This window comes from Balaenoptera ricei, chromosome 2 (genome assembly GCF_028023285.1).
Source record: "Balaenoptera ricei isolate mBalRic1 chromosome 2, mBalRic1.hap2, whole genome shotgun sequence".
Classification (NCBI taxonomy): domain Eukaryota; kingdom Metazoa; phylum Chordata; class Mammalia; order Artiodactyla; family Balaenopteridae; genus Balaenoptera; species Balaenoptera ricei.
This window is the reverse complement of record NC_082640.1, coordinates 30480963-30499224: the sequence shown is the minus strand read 5'-3', so window position 1 is coordinate 30499224 and position 18262 is coordinate 30480963. Positions and strand designations below refer to the sequence as shown.

The following is an 18262-nucleotide window of genomic DNA, read 5'->3' as shown; positions in this document are numbered from 1 at the left end:
AACAGCACTGCTACGTGGCACAGCAGCTCCTACCACCCAAAGCTGCCCCCCCAGGCACCCCCCACTCTGTATCAGCTACACTAAGGGTGGTCCTGTTGAGCAGATGGGCACCAGCGTGCCCAGAGCAGAGAACATCTCATTGCAAAGACAGTGGTTCTCACCCAGGGGGTGATTTTTGTCTCCCTGGAGACATCTGTACTGACATCTAGTGGGTAGAGGCCAGGGATGCTGCTAAACATCGTGGAATGCACAAGACAGTCCCCACAGCAAAGAGTTATCCAGCCCCCAAAGGTCAACGGTGCTGAGGAGGCTGAGAAACCCTAGCTAAGAGAAGTGCAATCAAAAAAGAAAACCTGTTCTCAACTTCCTAGAGATACCCTAAAATGAATAAAACCAGCTATAGCTTATGTCCCTGTTCGTGTGCTGAAGCAAGGGAAACCCATACTACTTTCCTTTTTTAAAGTAAAGAAATAAGCTCTTTTGTTTTTTGTTTTGTTTTGTTTTTTGTTTTTTGACATCTTTATTGGCGGATAATTGCTTACCCTTTTGTTTTTAATTGAATAAGAGAAGGGCTTGTCAAATCAGCTCTCTGGTCTAAGGACTCCACCTGGTGGTTCTCTCGGGAATGAAGTGAAGTTTGGATTGTTTTGTTCTTTATTTTGAAACAATCACAAGGCAAAAATTACAGAAAAGTTGCAAGTATAGTACAAAGAAATGTTTTCCTGAACAATTTGAAAGTAAATTACCGATGTAATATCCTACCACCTCCTAAATACTTCAAATTATTTCCCATAACAAGGATCTTCTCCTACATAACCATGGGAATCAGGAAATTGGTATATTCCTACCATCAATCCTCTGACTGGATTCAAGTCTTGCCAGCTGTCCTGATAATGCCCTTAGCAAAGGGGTCCAATTTAGATCACACTCTGCATGTACTCTTCAGGGCTCTAGCCTTCAATCTAGAACAGTTCCCTGGTTCTTTGACGTTCATGACCTTGAACCTTTTAAAGACGACCAGCCAGTTATTTGTAGGCTGTCCCTCAGTGTGTGCTTGTCTGAGGTTTCCTCGTATTTCCATTCAGGTCAAGTGTCTTTGACATGAATCTCTCCGAAGCAATGCTGTGTTCTTGTCATTGCATCCTAGTAGGTGATACAAGACTTTTGACTTGTTCCGTTATTGGTGGTGTTAACTTTGATCAGGTGATGAGGGTTCCCTCCCCTACGCCCCCCCGCCCCCGGGCTATGAAGTGATGCCTGCTAAAGGATGTCCACTATCCAACATTGTGCTGATGATCCCAGCCAAAGCAATAGGGCAAAAAATAAAGAACTGGTATAAGAATTGGAAAGGCAGAAATAAAACGCTCATTATTCTCAAAGAGCAGGGTTAGGCATGTAGAAAATCCAAAAGAACAGTTATACATTAATGATTAGAATTAGTAAATAACTTCAGCAAGACTGCTGGATACAATGCCAGTATCAATTGTATTTCCACTGTAAATCAACTGTATTTCAATATACCAGCACTCAATGATTAGAAAATGGAATTTTTTTAATAGAAGATACTGTTTACAATAGCATCAGAAACTATTAAATAACTAGAATAAATCTAGTAAAAGAGGTATAGGACCGCTACACAAAAGCTATAAAACACTAAGAGAAACCAAAGAATATCTAAATAAATGTTTATGGATTGGAATACTCAATATTGTAAAGATAAGAATTCCCTTCAGGGACTTCCCTGCTTGCACAGTGGTTGAGAATCCACCTGCCAATGCAGGGGACACGGGTTCAATCTCTGGTCCGGGAAGATCCCACATGCCACGGAGCAACTAAGCCCATGCGCCACAACTACTGGAGCCTGCGCTCTAGAGCCCATGAGCCACAACTACTGAGCCCACGTGCTGCAACTCCCAAAGCCCGCGTGCCTAGAGCTCATGCTCCACAACAGAAGCCACCGCAAAGAGAAGCCCATGCACCGCAACGAAGAGTAGCCCGTGCTCACCACAACTAGAGAAAGCCCGCACACAGCAATGAAGACCCAACGCAGCAAAAAAAAAAAAAAAAAGAATTCCCTTCATCCACAGATCCAATACAATATAAATCAAAGTATGGGTTCTTTTTTAGATACAAGATTTATCTAAAATTTCTATTAAAATGCAAAGGGCCATAATAACCAAGACAATCTTGAAAAAAAAAAGTGGCTCTTTTTTGAGGCGAATATCAAGTTTTAAAATAGAGCTTATTATTATAAAGACAGTAAGATGGTATGCAAAAATAGGTGACTAAATCCATGGAACAGAATAGCTAGTCCAGAATTAAATCCTCACATATTTAGACATTTGATTTATGAAAAAGGTAGCACTGCAGCACAATGGTGAAAGGATGGGCTTTTCAATAAATGGTGCTGGATCAACTGAATACCCAGATGAGGAAAAAATATATCTTGATCCCTACCTCAGAGTATGTATGAAAATCTATTCCAGACAGATTGCAAATCCAAATGTGAAAGGGGAAACAATAAAGCTTTTAGAAGAAAAGATTTATAGTTTTGGCATAGGCAAAGATTTCTTAAAGAGGACTCAAAAAACATTAACCATATAGGGAAAAGTTCGTATATTAGACTATGTTAAAATGAAGAACTTCTGTTCACCAAAAGACAGCATTAACAGAGTGAAAAGGCCACAGACAGAGGGAAGATAGTCACTGTACTTTTATCTCACAAGGACTTCTATCCAAAAAAAAGCACCTACAAATCAGTAAAAAAGGACAACCCAATAGAAAACCAGACAAAACACCTAAACAAACACTTCACAAAAGCTAATTAAATGGACCATAAATATATTGTTTTTAAAGTTCTCAACTGTGTTAGTAATCAGAGAAATAGAATGAAAACCACAATGGGATACCACTACCAACCCACCAGAATGGCTAAACTTAAAAAGACAGGCGATACCAAACGTCAGTAAGGAGTATAAACTGGTACAACCACTTTGGAAAATTAGTAGTATCTACTTAAGCTGAAAGTAAGTAAACCCTATGGCGCAACAATTCTATTTCCAAGTATATATCAGTATATGTGTTCACTTAAAGATATATATTATGTTAGTAGGTGCACTATTTATAATAGCTCCAAATTGAAAATTACCCAAATGCTCATCAACAGCAGAATAGACAAACTGTGGAATATTCACACAATGAGAAACTATATAACAACGAGAATAAATGAACTACATCTACACACAAACAGGTTAAGCAAGAGTTGCATAATGTACAATTTCATTTTGCATAAATACAAAACTAGGCAAAGCCAATCTACGCAAGATGTTAGATTAGTGGTTACCCTTGGGGCAAGGGTGTGGCTGGAAGAGGGCAAGAGGGGTGCTTCTGGAATGTGCAATCTCCTGTTCTTGATCTGGATGTCAGTTGCTTGGGTGTGTGTAGTTTGCAGTCTGCTGCATGTATATCATGCTTCAATAGAAAGTTCAAAAGGAATCAATTCCAGGGGAATTGGAGAGCTAAATGTGAAGGATAAAACAACTGAGCCTCTAGTAGATAACACAGAAAAACATTTTGGAGATGAGGGAAGATTTCTCAAACAAGACACACATGTGCATACACATACACATAAACTGAACTATGTGAAAATTAGAAACTTCTGGTCATTAAACAACACCTTTTCATTAACAGTGAAAAGGTCAGTAAGCAGAAAACCCTTTCTGGGTCCCAGACCTACATGACCATAGTAAAAGTGTCCCCCCCCAAGATAGGACAAAAGACACTGTCAATGGGCAGGGCTTCCTGAGCTAAAAAGTTCTGATGTCTGTTCTTGAATTGGACCCTTTGAAAGCTTGTTTCTTTTTCAAAATGGGAGAGGCAGTCACATTTCTTATCCTTTTGATTCAATTTACAGCCCAGATTATGATTTGGTGATTTGGGGAATAAGATGTTTTCCTAGACCAAAATGGATTATAATGAGGATGTATATGAGGACAGTATTTCCACTCCCTGTGAGGTCTTTGGTATTTAAGCAGTTTTAACCAAAAAAAAAAAAAAAAAGTGAAAGGTAAACCACAGAGTATACTCATATCCAGAATATATAAAGAAATCCCATAATGAATAATAATAAAAATAAAAGGCAGACAACCCAATAGAAAAAGATGGGCAAAGACTTGAATGGGCACTTTGCAAAAGATATCAAGAGTGGACAACATATACAGAAGATCCTCAACTTTATTAGTTATTAGAGAAAAGCAAATCAAAGCATTAGTGCAATACCACTACACACCCACCAGAATCGCTAAAATTATAAAGACTTACAGTGCCAATGAGGCTGACGTTGGAAGTGATGGAAACCCTAACACACCACTAGAGACTGGAAATTATTTCAGCCTCTTGGCAGTGATCGTCAGGCATTATCTACTGATGATACCACATCCTATGTCCCATTAGTTCCACTCCTGGAGAAATTCAGATGCACGTGCATCAGATCCATGCACATGAAAATTTATAGCAGCATTATGCAGAACAGCCCCAAACTGGAAACAACCCTAATGTCCATGAACAGCAAAATGGATAAGTTATGGTGTGAGAGACACAATGGAATTCTATACAACAGCAAGTAAACAAACCTCTGCTGCCTGCAACCTGGATGGATTCCAGGCACGACACAGAGCCGAAGGAAGCAGGCACAAAAGCAGATCGCATGAGTCTATATCAAAAGCAAGCAAAACTAATCTATGGTGTTGGATTCGCAGTTGCCTTTGGGGAGGGGTGAGGGGGGCAGGTTTTCCGAATAGTGTTCGTTTAGGAGGCCGGCGGCGGCCACGCGGGTGTGCTCACTCTGCTGCAGATTTCTGATCTGCGCGCTTTCCCGTGTACCAGGCTTCAACATGAATATCTAATTGTCTATAGAGCACAGACCTAACCACAAATTCGACCGGGGCGGTCGACCCAGCCCCTGTCCTCACCTGGTAGGCTGGGGGCCAAAATCCGGGACCCATCACTGGATCCACGGGTGGAGTGAGGACAGTCACAGCCTCCCTTTCACCTCACGGTGCACTGATGCACGAGAAAGTTCCCTTCGGGGGCTTTCACATTTTGTTAACTTGCGGACACAGCTGTCTGGACTCGCGGGCCCTGCCGACCGCGGCGGCGCCAGAGGAACGGAGCCAGAACCAGAGGCGCGGCGACGCGCACCGGACCGCCGCGGAGCCCTAGCCCGGGAGGCGGAGCCCGAGCCCGGGAGGCGGAGCCCGAGCCCGGGAGGCGGAGCCCGAGCCCGGGGGCGTGGCTCCTCGATTGCTTCGGCCTGGACGCCGCTCAGGCCGCGCACGCCGGCGGCGATTGGTGCTGCCTGGCGCGGGCGCGGGGCACGCCGGGACGTCGGTGCGGCGAGAGGAGCGGGCGGCGCGGCGGGTGGGAGGCAGCAGGATGGTGAAGCTGACGGCGGAGCTAATAGAGCAGGCGGCGCAGTACACCAACGCTGTGCGGGACCGCGAGCTGGACCTGCGGGGTGAGTTGGACGGGGGCGGGCGGTCCGGCCTACCCGCCCGCCAGGCGGCCCGGCCCAGCCGCGTGCTCCAGGGCCGGAGCGTGGCCGGCGGTCTGCGTCCCGAGACCCGAGCCGGGCTGGGTCCCGCTGTCGTCGGCGAAAGGCCGTCCCTGGGCCCTTCCGAGGCGCCCCTCACCCCAGCTCCTCCCCGCACACACGGGGCCGCCGCGATGCTCCGGTAGGACCGCGGGCCTGTGCCGGGCCAGCCGGGCGGGCTTCGCGGCCTGAGCTCCTGCGGGGCCGGGAAATACACAATCTAGCTAGCGGTTGCGACCCTCGTGCGGAGCGAGACGCGTTAACGTGCTGTCGGGAGAGTGTAGACAGGGTAAGGGAGCGAGGAGACGAAGTACGGGACAAAAGCGATTGTCTCCCCGACATTTGCTCCTCATTGGCTTCAGTCGTCTTTTCCCCTTTTACCAGAACATTGCAAAGAGCGGACTGTCGGAGCGAGGCTGGCGCTGCCGGGTGCCTGCGGAAGGGTTGCGGAAGCCCCCGAACTGTTAGGTTCCTGTAGTGATTTCCGCCTCGGCGTGCAGCTCATCAGCATTTTAGGGGGCGGCTTCTCCGGGGATAAGATAATCAGTCTTGGCCTGAGAATCGCTCCCACGGAGAAAGCGCGGTCGCCGGAGCACCACGGCTGCGGGCTCTGCTTTCTGCTTGCTTTTTTGTTTGCTGGCAAAGCCCAGTACTTTCGTTTTGTTGAAACTAACTTTCTTAGAGAAAGGTTCAACTCAAGCGTAACCGACCGCTTTTACAGTCTTGGCACAGGTGATCCCTGCCTTCTCTCTGAGTCTGAAGTGCACCCAGTGTTGAGGAGTCTTGTTTTGGTGCAGCACTTACTTTGATGTAGCCCTTACAGCTCTGCACTGTGTACTTTCACCTTGGCTCGTTTAACTTCTTTTTTTCTCCGAGCACCTAGCACAATAAATATGCCCGTGTTAGACAAATCAGGGAGTATTTGAGTTGTCCACAGGGTGATTTACCATTCTTTGTGACCTATTGACTTTCAACTCTGGGTTTGAGCTGGGGGAGGTGAAGTAAGGGGGAACGGTCATCATATCATGAAGACATCCCAGTGAGTTCTAAGAATCGGGCCTGTGGGATGCAAAAGAGGTTGAGGGCTGTTGTCCACCATGTGTGAACAACGTTTGGACGCTGACAGTTAAGCAGCTCACAGCGTAAAGTCCTCTTAGGCCACTTCACTAGCTCTGGGGCCTTGCTTAGAGCAGCATGAGGCACCTTGTAAATATACTTGAAAACTGTTAGGTACTAGTTACTGCTAGTAAGTATTCTCATCATTACTGCCCTTGTCACCGTCGCCATCTTCATGTCCACTGCTAGACTATAAGCTTCATGGCAGCTGGGACTTGTGACTGTCTTGTTCCTCGTACTATGTGCCAGTACCTTGGCAGTGTCTGGCAACGGCATAGGTGCTAGGTAAACACTTTTGGAAGGAACATTAGCTGTGAGTCCAATTACATGAAATGCTGCTAATGTTTTAGGTGCCTTTTAATTATATTAATACTTGTGTGGGTGTTTTTTTTTTTCCTCCTTTTTGCAGGGTATAAAATTCCTGTCATTGAAAATCTAGGCGCTACCTTAGACCAGTTTGATGCCATTGATTTTTCTGACAATGAAATCAGGAAACTGGATGGTTTTCCTTTGTTGAGAAGACTGAAAACATTATTAGTGAACAACAACAGAATATGGTAATTGTCTACTAGTGGAAAGTAGCTTTTTCCCCCTAAATGTTGCAGAGTTCCCTGAAGAAGTTGCAGTATATACTGCCAGTTAAACCTACATATTTCTTTTTTTTCTTTTTAACCTACATATTTCTTAAATGGAAAATGAGCTGCACTTGTCCCATACAGATCCAGAGATTAATTTGTCATTGGTCTAGTCTTATTTGCATTTATTCAGAAATCTTGTGTGTATATATATATATGTTCATGGTAAGTTTCTAATTTAAGTTAAAAACATGCTGCTTTGTACATATTTTGGCTCGTTTCTAAAATAATAATTAAAGTTATCAGAGGGGTCATATTAAAGAGATAACATAAAATTCAACAATTATATTTTTGACTTAACATCTCATTCTACCTCAAATCCTCTGCTATTTGTTTTTCTTTAACTGCAGCTGATTTTTAGAATATTGCTTATTGAAATTAAGATCTTTTTTTTGACCCACGTTCATCATCTTTGTAAATTTTGTTGGAGAAAAGTTATTAAAGGTCTATAGACAATGTCTTTAAGAAGTTCTGGGTGTTGAGTTGCGTTTTTTTAATTGGTGTATTTCTCATGAGTTAACTATTCCGTTGTGGTTTGGTTGGTGTATCTTGTGCTTGAGCTGTGAATGCAGAACCACTTGTATTTCTGTGCTACCTGCACACAGGTCCTGAGATGAGCAAAGTAAGTCTGTTTACACAGGACTTTCTCTTTGTCTTAGGTCTCATTAGATAGTGTAGCAGTGGAAAGAGCCCTCGCAGCTTTCAGGAGGCATTTCAGGAGGCATTTCAGGAGGCATGGGTTTTAAAATCATCCCACTTCTGTGACCTCAGACAAGGTCCTTCCTTCTGTTAGAGTGTTGGAAGAAAGATCTCTAAGGTTCTTACCACTTTGAAGTCCTCTGGGCAAAGGCTTAGATGAAGTTGTTAGTTTACTTAATTTTTACTTTCATTAAGATTTTTTCTTTTTATTTTAGCCGTATAGGTGAGGGACTTGATCAGGCTCTGCCCTGTCTGACAGAACTCATTCTCACCAACAACAGTCTTGTGGAATTGGTAAGTTGAACAGGGGAAAAACGTATTTGCAGGGAGGAGTTAAAGGTACTACATGCCTTTTATAGAAAACTTGGAAAATCCAGAAAATTATCTCATCATCCTTTTTCTTTTCTTAATTAATTCAGGAAATGGGCCTTTTTTGGTTATGTGTTGCAAATATCTTCCCACTCTCTAGCTCACCTTTTGACTCTCTTAGGGTCTTGATAGAGAAGTTCCTAATTCAAGCATAATCCATTTCATCAGTCTGTTGTTATTAGTACTTTTGAGTTCTGTTAAGCTTCCCCTACGCCAGGGTCATAAAGAAACTCACATATTCTGTTTTCTAGAATCGAAGTGTCCAGTATGGTAGCTACTAGCCAGAAGTGGCTACTTTGAATTAAGATATACTAGAATATAAAATACACTACAGATTCTACAGAGTTAGTACAAAAAAAAAAGAATATAAACTATCAATAATTTTTTTATACTGACATTGAAATGGTAATATTTTGGAAAATAGGTAAAACAATGTATTATTAAAATTAGTTTCTCCTGTTTTAATGTCATTACTAGAAAATTACATATGTGACATACATTAAATTTTGTTGGAGGGTTTTATTCAAGAAATTATTGTTTTACTCCACATTTAGATCAACGATCCATTTGAAATCTGTTTTTTCTTTTTTAAAAAAACATTACACTTTGTTTCTTTATTTTTTTATAAGTTTATTTATTTATTTTATTATTTTTGGCTGCGTTGGGTCTTCGTTGCTGCGTGTGGGCTTTCTCTAGTTGTGGCAAGTGGGCTTCTCATTGCGGTGGCTTCTCTTGTTGTGGAGCATGGGCTCCAGGTGCACGGGCTTCAGTAGTTGCGGCGAGCGGCCTTAGTTGCCCCTCAGCATGTGGGATCTTCCCGGACCAGGGCTCGAACCCGTGTCCCCTGCATTGGCAGATGGATTCTTAACCACTGTGCCACCAAGGAAACCCCTGAAATCCAGTTTCTTATAGGGGGCAAGTTTCATTTTCTCTATTTGGATATGATTATTTTTATGCTTTTTAAATTTCTGCTCTGTGTATAATTTTTAACAAAATTGAGCTTATACTATACATTGTTTTGCAACCTAAATTTCTCACTTAAATACTGGATGTTTAAGTTCATGTGATATAACTTGATTTTAGGTTATTATGCCCTTAACCCCTCCCTTCCCTATTTCCCTGATTGTTCCTTTCCTGGTGGACGAGGTTTATAAGCGTCTTTCAGATTCCCAAAGGAGTACTTGACTCCAAAAGTAAGAAAGCACTGATCTGAGGGCATGTCCTTTCTAAACTATATGAGGTATGTGTGTTCATAGGGAATGTGTGGCATGATGGGGGCAGTATATTCTGTGTGTTGTAATTGTGTTTAAAGCTGTTTGCAAAGATGAAGGCTGTTTGTCCGATCAGTCACTGAAAGAGGTGTATTAAAATCCTACATGATAGTGGATTTGACTGTTTCCATGGAGTTCTGTCAATTTTAGTTTTATATATTTTTAGGTTATTTGATATATCCAAATTTTATGTATCTTACTGATGAAATAAACCTTTTATCATGTGTGGTGACCCTCTTTACATCTTATTAGTGCTGTTTTACCCTGGTTGTCCATTTTATCTGCTGCAGTATATCAAAACAAGCATTTTTTCAGTTAGTATTTGCATAATCATTTTTTTCATCCAAAATTTACATTGTTTTTCTGTACTTATATTTTAGATTTGTCTCTTGAAAAACAGCATATGATAGGATTTTTTTTTTAAATCCAGTCTGAAATCTGACTTTTAAATGAAATAGTCTGTTTATGTTTAATGTAATTACTGGTATATTTGAGTTTATCTTCTTTCTTTTCTAGAATTTTTTATTTGTTCCATCTGTCTGCAATTTTTTTTCTCTCCTGTATTGCTCTCTTTTTTTGGCATTCCACTTTTCCTTCTGATAGTTTAGAGATTAACTAATTATTAAATAGACTCTGTTTCTATTCTTAGCATCCTAGGAATTAGCACACACATATTTATCCAAGCGTAAAGCAGTTAACCAGCACCTCTACCTCCTGAATAATACGGCACCTTAACCATCTCACCCCCCGCCGCCCCCCCCACCCCGTGAAGACATCACTGTGTTTTACACAGTCTGTATGTGTGTCTGTGTGTGTGACTAAAGTTACTGTTCTTCCTTTCTTTTGGTTTTTGCAGGTTTATTGAAGTATGATGGACAAATGAAAATTATATATGTTTAAGGTGTACAATGTGAAATTTGATATATGTATACATTGTGAAATGATTACCACAGACTAACATATTCACCACTTCACCTAGTTACCTTTTTGTGTGTGCAGTGAGAATACTTGAGATCTACTTTTTTATCATATTGAGTACACCATATGTTATTTTTAACTGTAGTCGTTAAATGTTGTACCAGAAATCTCTAGAACTTATTTATCTTATAACTGAAAGTTTGTGCTCTTTAATCAATAGCTCATCTCCCCTTTCCTCCACCCCCCAGCCTCTGGTAACCACCATTCAACTCTGTTGCTGTGAGTTGGACTTTTCTTGAGATTCCACATAAAAGTGAGGTCATGCAATATTTGTCTTCCTTTGTTCCTTTTTGGATTGTTCTTTAGATTTCCTTTAGTGATGGTGTGCCAGTAGCAAGCTTTAGAGCTCCCTCCCATGCTGTTGTGAAGTATTTAAAAGCGGCAGCTTTCTGAGCACCTGGCTGTGTTGCCCTCCCCTGCTTTTACTTGTACTTTTTTCCTCATTGTCCCTCTTGGCCCTGTCCCACTCAGTTCAGATCTGTTCTAGCAGTTTCTCCTCCGTGTGGGGCTTTGTTCTGGAAAGGGCACAGTTTCTGGTGGAGTGAAGTCCCAGATTGCTCGAGCCCTTCGGGCGTCATCACACACTTTAATGTGTTCATTATTGGGACATGCCTATCCTTTGCCTATCCTTTCTCAAACTGGGTACCTGTCAGTCGCTTTGGAGTTCTCGGGTCTGTTGGACGCCTCTCTGCCTTTCCTCTCTTTTTCTTGTGTGGATGTTGTCACCAGGCAAGTCATGTAGCTCTCACAGTAGTTTGTCCTCACTGGCTCCTGTGTTAGGTTCTTGCCAGAGTACCTTTTCATCTAGTTTGCTTGTAGTTGACCATAGGTTTTGGTTTTTCTATCCTTGTTGCACTGTGTTTTATGGCATAATTTGGGAAGATTCAAAAGCTAACCTGCCTTCTTCCCATATACGTTTTTTTTTAACTATACTCCTTGTCCTTGAAAATGTTATTTGAAGAGATTTGGGGGCGCCTAGAATAAAGGTGCCTTCCTTCAAAGATGACATACCTGTGTTGCCCCCAGGCACCAATAGGAAAAACCACCTTACACCAGGATCATGGTTTGAGGTTCCCTGTGTGAAGAACTTGCTCAAAAGTTACAGCAGTTTTCACATTGCTTTCTTTTCTCAATCACTGCTTTAAGCTCAGTAGTCCTTTTGAATTTGCTACAGGAAATGATTTTATTTTTTTGGTCTCTTCTGCTGTTGAGACAGAAACTGTTGTGGCCAAGATATTAAGTTTAAGAAGCTCAAATTTATGAACGAGTGTTTTCAGTAGAAATGTACCAAGCATCTGTGATGTGCTAGTGTTGTGCTGGGTTCTGGGGCAGGAAAAACAAATAAGTGCATAAAAGACAAGATCAGTCCTTGCTCCAAAGGCATCCACCATTTCACAGTATCAAAATGGGGTGTGGTATTTGTGTTCTTACCTGTGGCTGTTATTTTACAGGGTGATCTGGACCCTTTGGCATCTCTCAAATCATTGACTTATCTAAGGTATGGAAATTATTTGTGGTGGTGACAATAAAGTCTTTTAAAATAACACCATTACCAGCCTTGATCTCAAAGTCATCAGTTAGTAAAAAGTACCTTTTTTTTTTTTTTTTTAATTTTATAGCTACTTTATTTATTTATTTATTTATTTATTTTTGGCTGTGTTGGGTCTTCGGTTCGTGCGAGGGCTTTCTCTAGTTACGGCAAGTGGGGGCCACTCTTCATCGCGGTGCGGGGACCGCTCTTCATCGCGGTGCGTGGGCCTTTCACTATCGCGGCCCCTCCCGTTGCGGGGCACAGGCTCCAGACGCGCAGGCTCAGTAGTTGTGGCTCACGGGCCCAGCTGCTCCGTGGCATGTGGGATCTTCCCAGACCAGGGATCGAACCCGTGTCCCCTGCGTTAGCAGGCAGATTCTCAACCACTGCGCCACCAGGGAAGCCCAAAAAGTACCTTTAAAAAACAAATATTGAAAGTATTTCCTTTGGGCTCTGTTAAAATTTCCCTAGTGTTAAGTTCTTATGACATTGAAATGTGAAGAATAGTGAACTTTTCCTTACTTCATGGACTCATTAGATTTTATTAAAATGGACCTCTTGAATGCTGTGCTGTGAACAACATTGGCATTGTATTGTTCCTTTTCTTGTAGTATTCTAAGAAATCCTGTAACAAATAAGAAGCATTACAGACTATATGTGATTTATAAAGTTCCACAAGTCAGAGTACTGGATTTCCAGAAGGTGAAACTAAAAGTAAGTATTACTCTGTTGTAAGTCATTATAGATTGGTGTGTTTTCCTTTATACTTTTGTGACTGACTTTTTAAACGGCCCAGTGATTTTTATCATTGGTTTGTAATGAGAATGGGGAGGGGGTGCTAAGTCAATTTTCCCATACGGTGTTTATGGTAGGACTTTGAGTTCCGGTTGTCTTGTGTGGGGCTGGTCTTTCTAGAGGTGGCACAGCCTCAGAGCCACCGTGGGCACTGTCACAGCAGATGGCCTGCTTAGATGCACTCCCTGTGGGGAGTGTAATGTAATCCACGTTTCAGTACCTTTAATTGTTAGAATGATTTTCCCTTTATTGGGGGATTTTTTTTTTTTTTTTTTTTTAACCTTCTTAGTTCCTTGAGAGCCCCTCCTTGAAACTCAGAGAGGGAACTTTCTTCAGGGACCTTCACCAGAAAGGCGACCACTGTGTCTCCTTTTAATTTGAAATTGGCTTCGTGGTATTTTCACCAGCCCAGAGTATTCCAGGAGAGTTTTCTTCCATGTTTTCTGAGGAATGCATCTAAATGCATGTGGTATTCCTATTTCCATTAACTGTGTGTGTGGTGTCGCTGTAGGAGCGTCAGGAAGCAGAGAAAATGTTCAAGGGCAAACGGGGTGCACAACTTGCAAAGGATATTGCCAGGAGAAGCAAAACGTAAGATCCGGATATCCAACTTCACTCCACTTCACCTTCAGAAACATTATCTGTCTGGCATTTTGCCTCCTGCAAAATGAAATGAAACACCTGTGACTAATACAGTACTAAATTTGCGTGATGATGATCCATGACCATCAGTGGTCCGTGTATCACGTGAGATTTCTACCAGATTAGCAGAGCAGATATTTCAGTATTCAGTCTTAGTGCGATATTATATACATCCTCCTTTCTCTGTAGGAAGATGAACTGGGTGGTGTTTCTGAAGGAGAGGGTTTCTTGTATCAGTTTGTTAACAAAGATAAGATACTACACTGGTTGAATTACTTTCAAAAGCTTTTGAAAGTAAAAGAGAAGCAATTTCTGTTGGTCTGGATTTGACAGTTTTGTACTTCCCTCCCCTCCCAAGTTTCAATCCAGGTGCTGGTTTGCCAACTGACAAAAAGAAAGGTGGGCCATCTCCAGGGGATGTGGAAGCAATCAAGGTAATCATGTGTTAGGATTCTTGGACTGGAGTGAGCTGTTATGGGTTTAGGACTCAAAATTATGTAATAACCCAAGTAATAAATCAAACACTGCAGATTTTCCCCACAATTGTTAGAATCCAGCTGTATTTTTGTGTAAGGAAAAACTAGCTTAAAGATATCATTTGACCAGACTTTGACTTGAATTAATTATGTGAGCCAGTCAAAGTGGAGGCAACTCTAGTCTTTCTCATTTTCCCAGGATGTGTTTATTTGAACAGTTAGTTACCTTTGCATGCTGTCTTAATTTTTACTTTGAAAGATCCTGCTTGATGAGAAATCCTAATTTTATAATACTGCCTCCTAAATTATCCAGTAGCATAATTCCAAATAGGTCCTTCAATTAGCTAAGATTTTAGGACACAAGCAGCGATTATTTGCTCTCTTATAATAGGGTCTGCAGCTGTTTACCAATTTTGGAAATTTATGATTTGGTTTTGGGGTTGATTTCACTGTGCCAGTAAAATTCTTCCCCCAACAAAGAACTATTTAATATTCCAACTCAAAAAGATGGTGTGAATTCCTGTGAGTGTTTTCTGGGTGATGGAGGCTTAGATGAAAGTAACTGTCCGTCTCCATTGTCTCCTGGCATCCAGAATGCTATAGCAAACGCGTCAACTTTGGCTGAAGTGGAGCGGCTGAAGGGCTTGCTTCAGTCCGGTCAGATACCTGGCAGAGAACGCAGATCAGGTAACAGTGTTCTGTCTTTATTTCCAAATTAATGGTACACTTGAAGTGATTGCAAAACAGTTTACATGCTACGACCCAAGAATGCTAGAATAGTGCCTCATTACCATCTAATCTAATCCACTCAAAATGCCTTTAAATGCTCTTTGAAGATAAATCATTTGTTAAAGAATGTTATGTCGTAGGACTCTGGGGTTTCTGTAAAAGTTGAGACAAACATTATTTCATAGCCATGGAATGAGAGCGAACAGTGGAGGTGACCGTGTTGCCTTTGACCCCTGTCCATGTAGGCTAGCTTAGCAGATGAGGACACAGGCTCCAGAGCCAGACAGGCTGAGGGTCAGAGCTTAGCTTCACCAGTTCTGGCCTTGGGTAAATTTCTTAATCTCCACTTAATCTTAAATCTGTGTCCTTATCTTTAAATCTGAGATCGTGATAATGGTAACCTCAAAAGGTTGTTGGGAGGACTAAGTAAGATACTTGTAGGTAGCACTGAGCAGAGGGTGTGAGCCGTTCTGATAGTAAATGCCAGCTTTGTGTCAGGCAAACTGGTGGACACTGGGGTATAAAGTGAAAACTACCCCAGACCGTGCATATTGCAAGTTTGATATGAATGTAACTGGGACCTCTGTCTAGACTGGCAGCTCAGGGAAAGTTTCCTTGGGGAAATAATGTTGGAACTGAAGCTAAAAACAAGTAAGACATTAATTAGACCAGTGGTTCTCACCTGTGTGGTCCTTGGGCCCCTGGGGCGCACATTTTTGGTTTCCTGGGTGACGATGGAATGGGGGTGCATAGAGCACCTCTGTGCCTACGTGGGTGGTTGGCTCCCTGCGCTTGTGCTGGCTCAGGTGAGAGGCAGGCAGCTTCACCAACGTGAAGTGAGCTTTCCACTTCAAGGAGAGCAGCTAGTATTTGTTACCAATGATAATACTCAAAATTTCAAGCAGAAGTTAAAAGCTGGGAAACTTTTTTTCCACAATTGTAACTTTGACAGTTTCCCAGTACTTCCAGACTTCTCTGCGGAAATTGTTGCTATTAATGAATGTGGTTTTTTTTTTATAACATATAAAGAAATGGGTCAACATTTGGAAGACCTGCATAACTCAGTGAGCAACGTTTTCCAAATGATGTTACAGAGTCATGCATGCATAAATGATCCATTCAGAGTACAGAATAAACCGGTGGATTTTCAAGTCAGAGAGTACGAAAAGTTCATTGATAAGGTTTCAGACTCCACACTGCAATCTAACCTTTAAGAAACTACCACTTTTGGGACTTCCCTGGCAGTCCAGTGGTTAAGACTTGGCTTTTACTGCTGTGGGCCTGGGTTCGGTCCCTGGTCGGGGAACTAAAATCCCACAAGCCAAGTGGCGTGACCAAAAAAAAAAAAAAAAAAAAAATACCACTTCTGTCAAGTTTTGGCATAGTATCAGAAAAGAATAGCCACAACTGCCTGCAAAGACTATTAAAATACTCCTCCCTTGTCTAACTACATGTCTGTGTGAGGCTGATTTTCTTCATACCCTTCAATCAAAACAACATACTGTAGCAAGTGGAATGATGAAGTCAGTACAAGGGTCCAGCTGCTATTTGGCAGACATTACAGAGATGGGCAAAAATAGAAAATAATGCCAACTTTCTCACTAAATATTTTTGTTTTAGAAAATATTGGTATTGTTATATTTTATAAAAATATAAACATTGTTAATATATAATAGATTCATTGTTTTAATGAATTACTGTTTTTTAAAATACTTTTAATTTCTAACATACTATCAATAAACGTAATCTACTTAAACAAAAGCTCTTTGGGTCCTAAAACTAAAGTATTTGAGAACCCTTGAACTAGGCAAAGGCAGAATGGCATTCTTGGGGGATGGAACTGCACTGGCAGAAAACCTGTGATAAGAGAGCCTTGCACACTTGGACTGAAGGAGGACAGTGTGAGCCAAGGTCAAGGGATGGGGGGGAATGTGGTGAGACGGGCAGCAGAGTGAGCTCTCAAGTCCAGCCCCTCGGGTGACTGCAGGCCTTGTGCTGGAGGAGGTCTGCGGTCCTGAGAACAATACAGGTCTGTTGAAGGCTTTCAAGGCTCCCTGGTAATAGCTTGGAGGAGGAAGCTGTGTCGAATTGCTTACTGGGACTGCAGTATGACAAAATTACTGACTTAATTTGCTCCCCCTAAAGTGTTTTATTTGGGCCTTAGGCTAGTTTTGGATTTTTCAGTGTCATCTAAACACGTTGGCACATTGAGAAGAGGAAGACGGAGATTGTTCATGGTTCTGTCAATTTCAGTGGGCCCAGGCTTCTGAGTAGCACTTCCTGTATCTAGAAATGTAATGTTTGGGTCTAACTAGAAACAAAGGCTTAAACATGAGAAATTTTCCCTAACATTGACAGGGTTAAAACATTTCCTTTATCAGAATACATTTACTAAAATATCTGCAATGAATTGTTGACAAATAACAACCATTTCATTGTTGTTGCCATATTTTTCTTAATTTAGAGACATAGTCACTAACTGACTATCCCCAGCATGTGGTAGGTATTCCCCCCTGCCCCTTTTTTAATTTTTTTGAGTGTTCCCAGTTTCTTTGCCCATAGTAGTGGCAAGAACAAAACACAAAGTTTAAGCTTTTTATCTTTATAAAAAGTGAGTTATCAGCTTGACCAGAATGGGTTAGAATGGCAGGCAAAGAGTTTGACTTTCATAAAACACCTTTGTGACCCTTCCCCTTAGGAACTGACAGTCCTTTCCAATACCTGCCAAAGACAGATGGTCTCCAGACCCTAAACTCCTCAAGGCAGAGGCCGCTGTTGGGCTTTTGTACCTTGCCCAGGGCCTGGCACACAGCAGCCTCACGGATGGGCGCTCACACACTGAGCGAGCACGTTCTCTAAAATTGATATGACTTCCGGCTTTGTGTTTTTCTCTAGGCCCCACTGATGATGGTGAAGAGGAGATGGAAGAAGACACAGTCACAAATGGGTCCTGAGCAGGGTGGCCTCTAAGGATCTCAGGACATACAATAGTCCACTTCAGACAGGTCCTGGTTTTTGAATAGCCTTGTTTGTGTCAGCAGAGTAGAGTTCATAAGCATTGTTGAAATGCTTAAGACTGCTGGTAATTTTGTAATAAAAATTTTGAAATCTAAATGCCAGTTTTCTATCAATAGTGCAAATAAAGGACACTCGCTGTGCTGCGGATTGCACATCATTGGGGCGTGTGTGCGGTGAGGCCTGGATGTGTGGGAACTGGAAATGCAGGAGGGCAGATCTTGTGGGTAGGCTTCCCAGTCCTCATGAAATGTTTAGGTTTTTAAATTCATAATAAAACTTACGGTTATCTGTGTGCTGCCACTGGTTGTCAGAATTTGAGATCTTGGGTGCATTTTTTTCTGCATGAAGAATAACAAGAGCTTTGTTAAAGGCAGCCAGGCTCTAGGGCTTTACAGAAGTCAGCATCCTTTAAA

At 41.9% G+C, this 18262-nt stretch overlaps 1 protein-coding gene across 1 annotated transcript; it reads left to right on the top strand.

The window, feature by feature from the left end:
* Nucleotides 1–5369: 5369 nt before the first annotated feature.
* Nucleotides 5370–17945, top strand: SNRPA1 (small nuclear ribonucleoprotein polypeptide A'). Its single transcript, XM_059912269.1, has 9 exons — nucleotides 5370–5515; nucleotides 7116–7263; nucleotides 8256–8334; nucleotides 12110–12156; nucleotides 12801–12903; nucleotides 13496–13575; nucleotides 13985–14060; nucleotides 14696–14789; nucleotides 17727–17945. Exons 1-9 carry the CDS (start codon nucleotides 5434–5436, stop codon nucleotides 17783–17785), a joined length of 768 nt encoding a protein of 255 aa, XP_059768252.1. The 5' UTR covers nucleotides 5370–5433; the 3' UTR covers nucleotides 17786–17945.
* The last annotated feature ends 317 nt before the right edge of the window (nucleotides 17946–18262 follow it).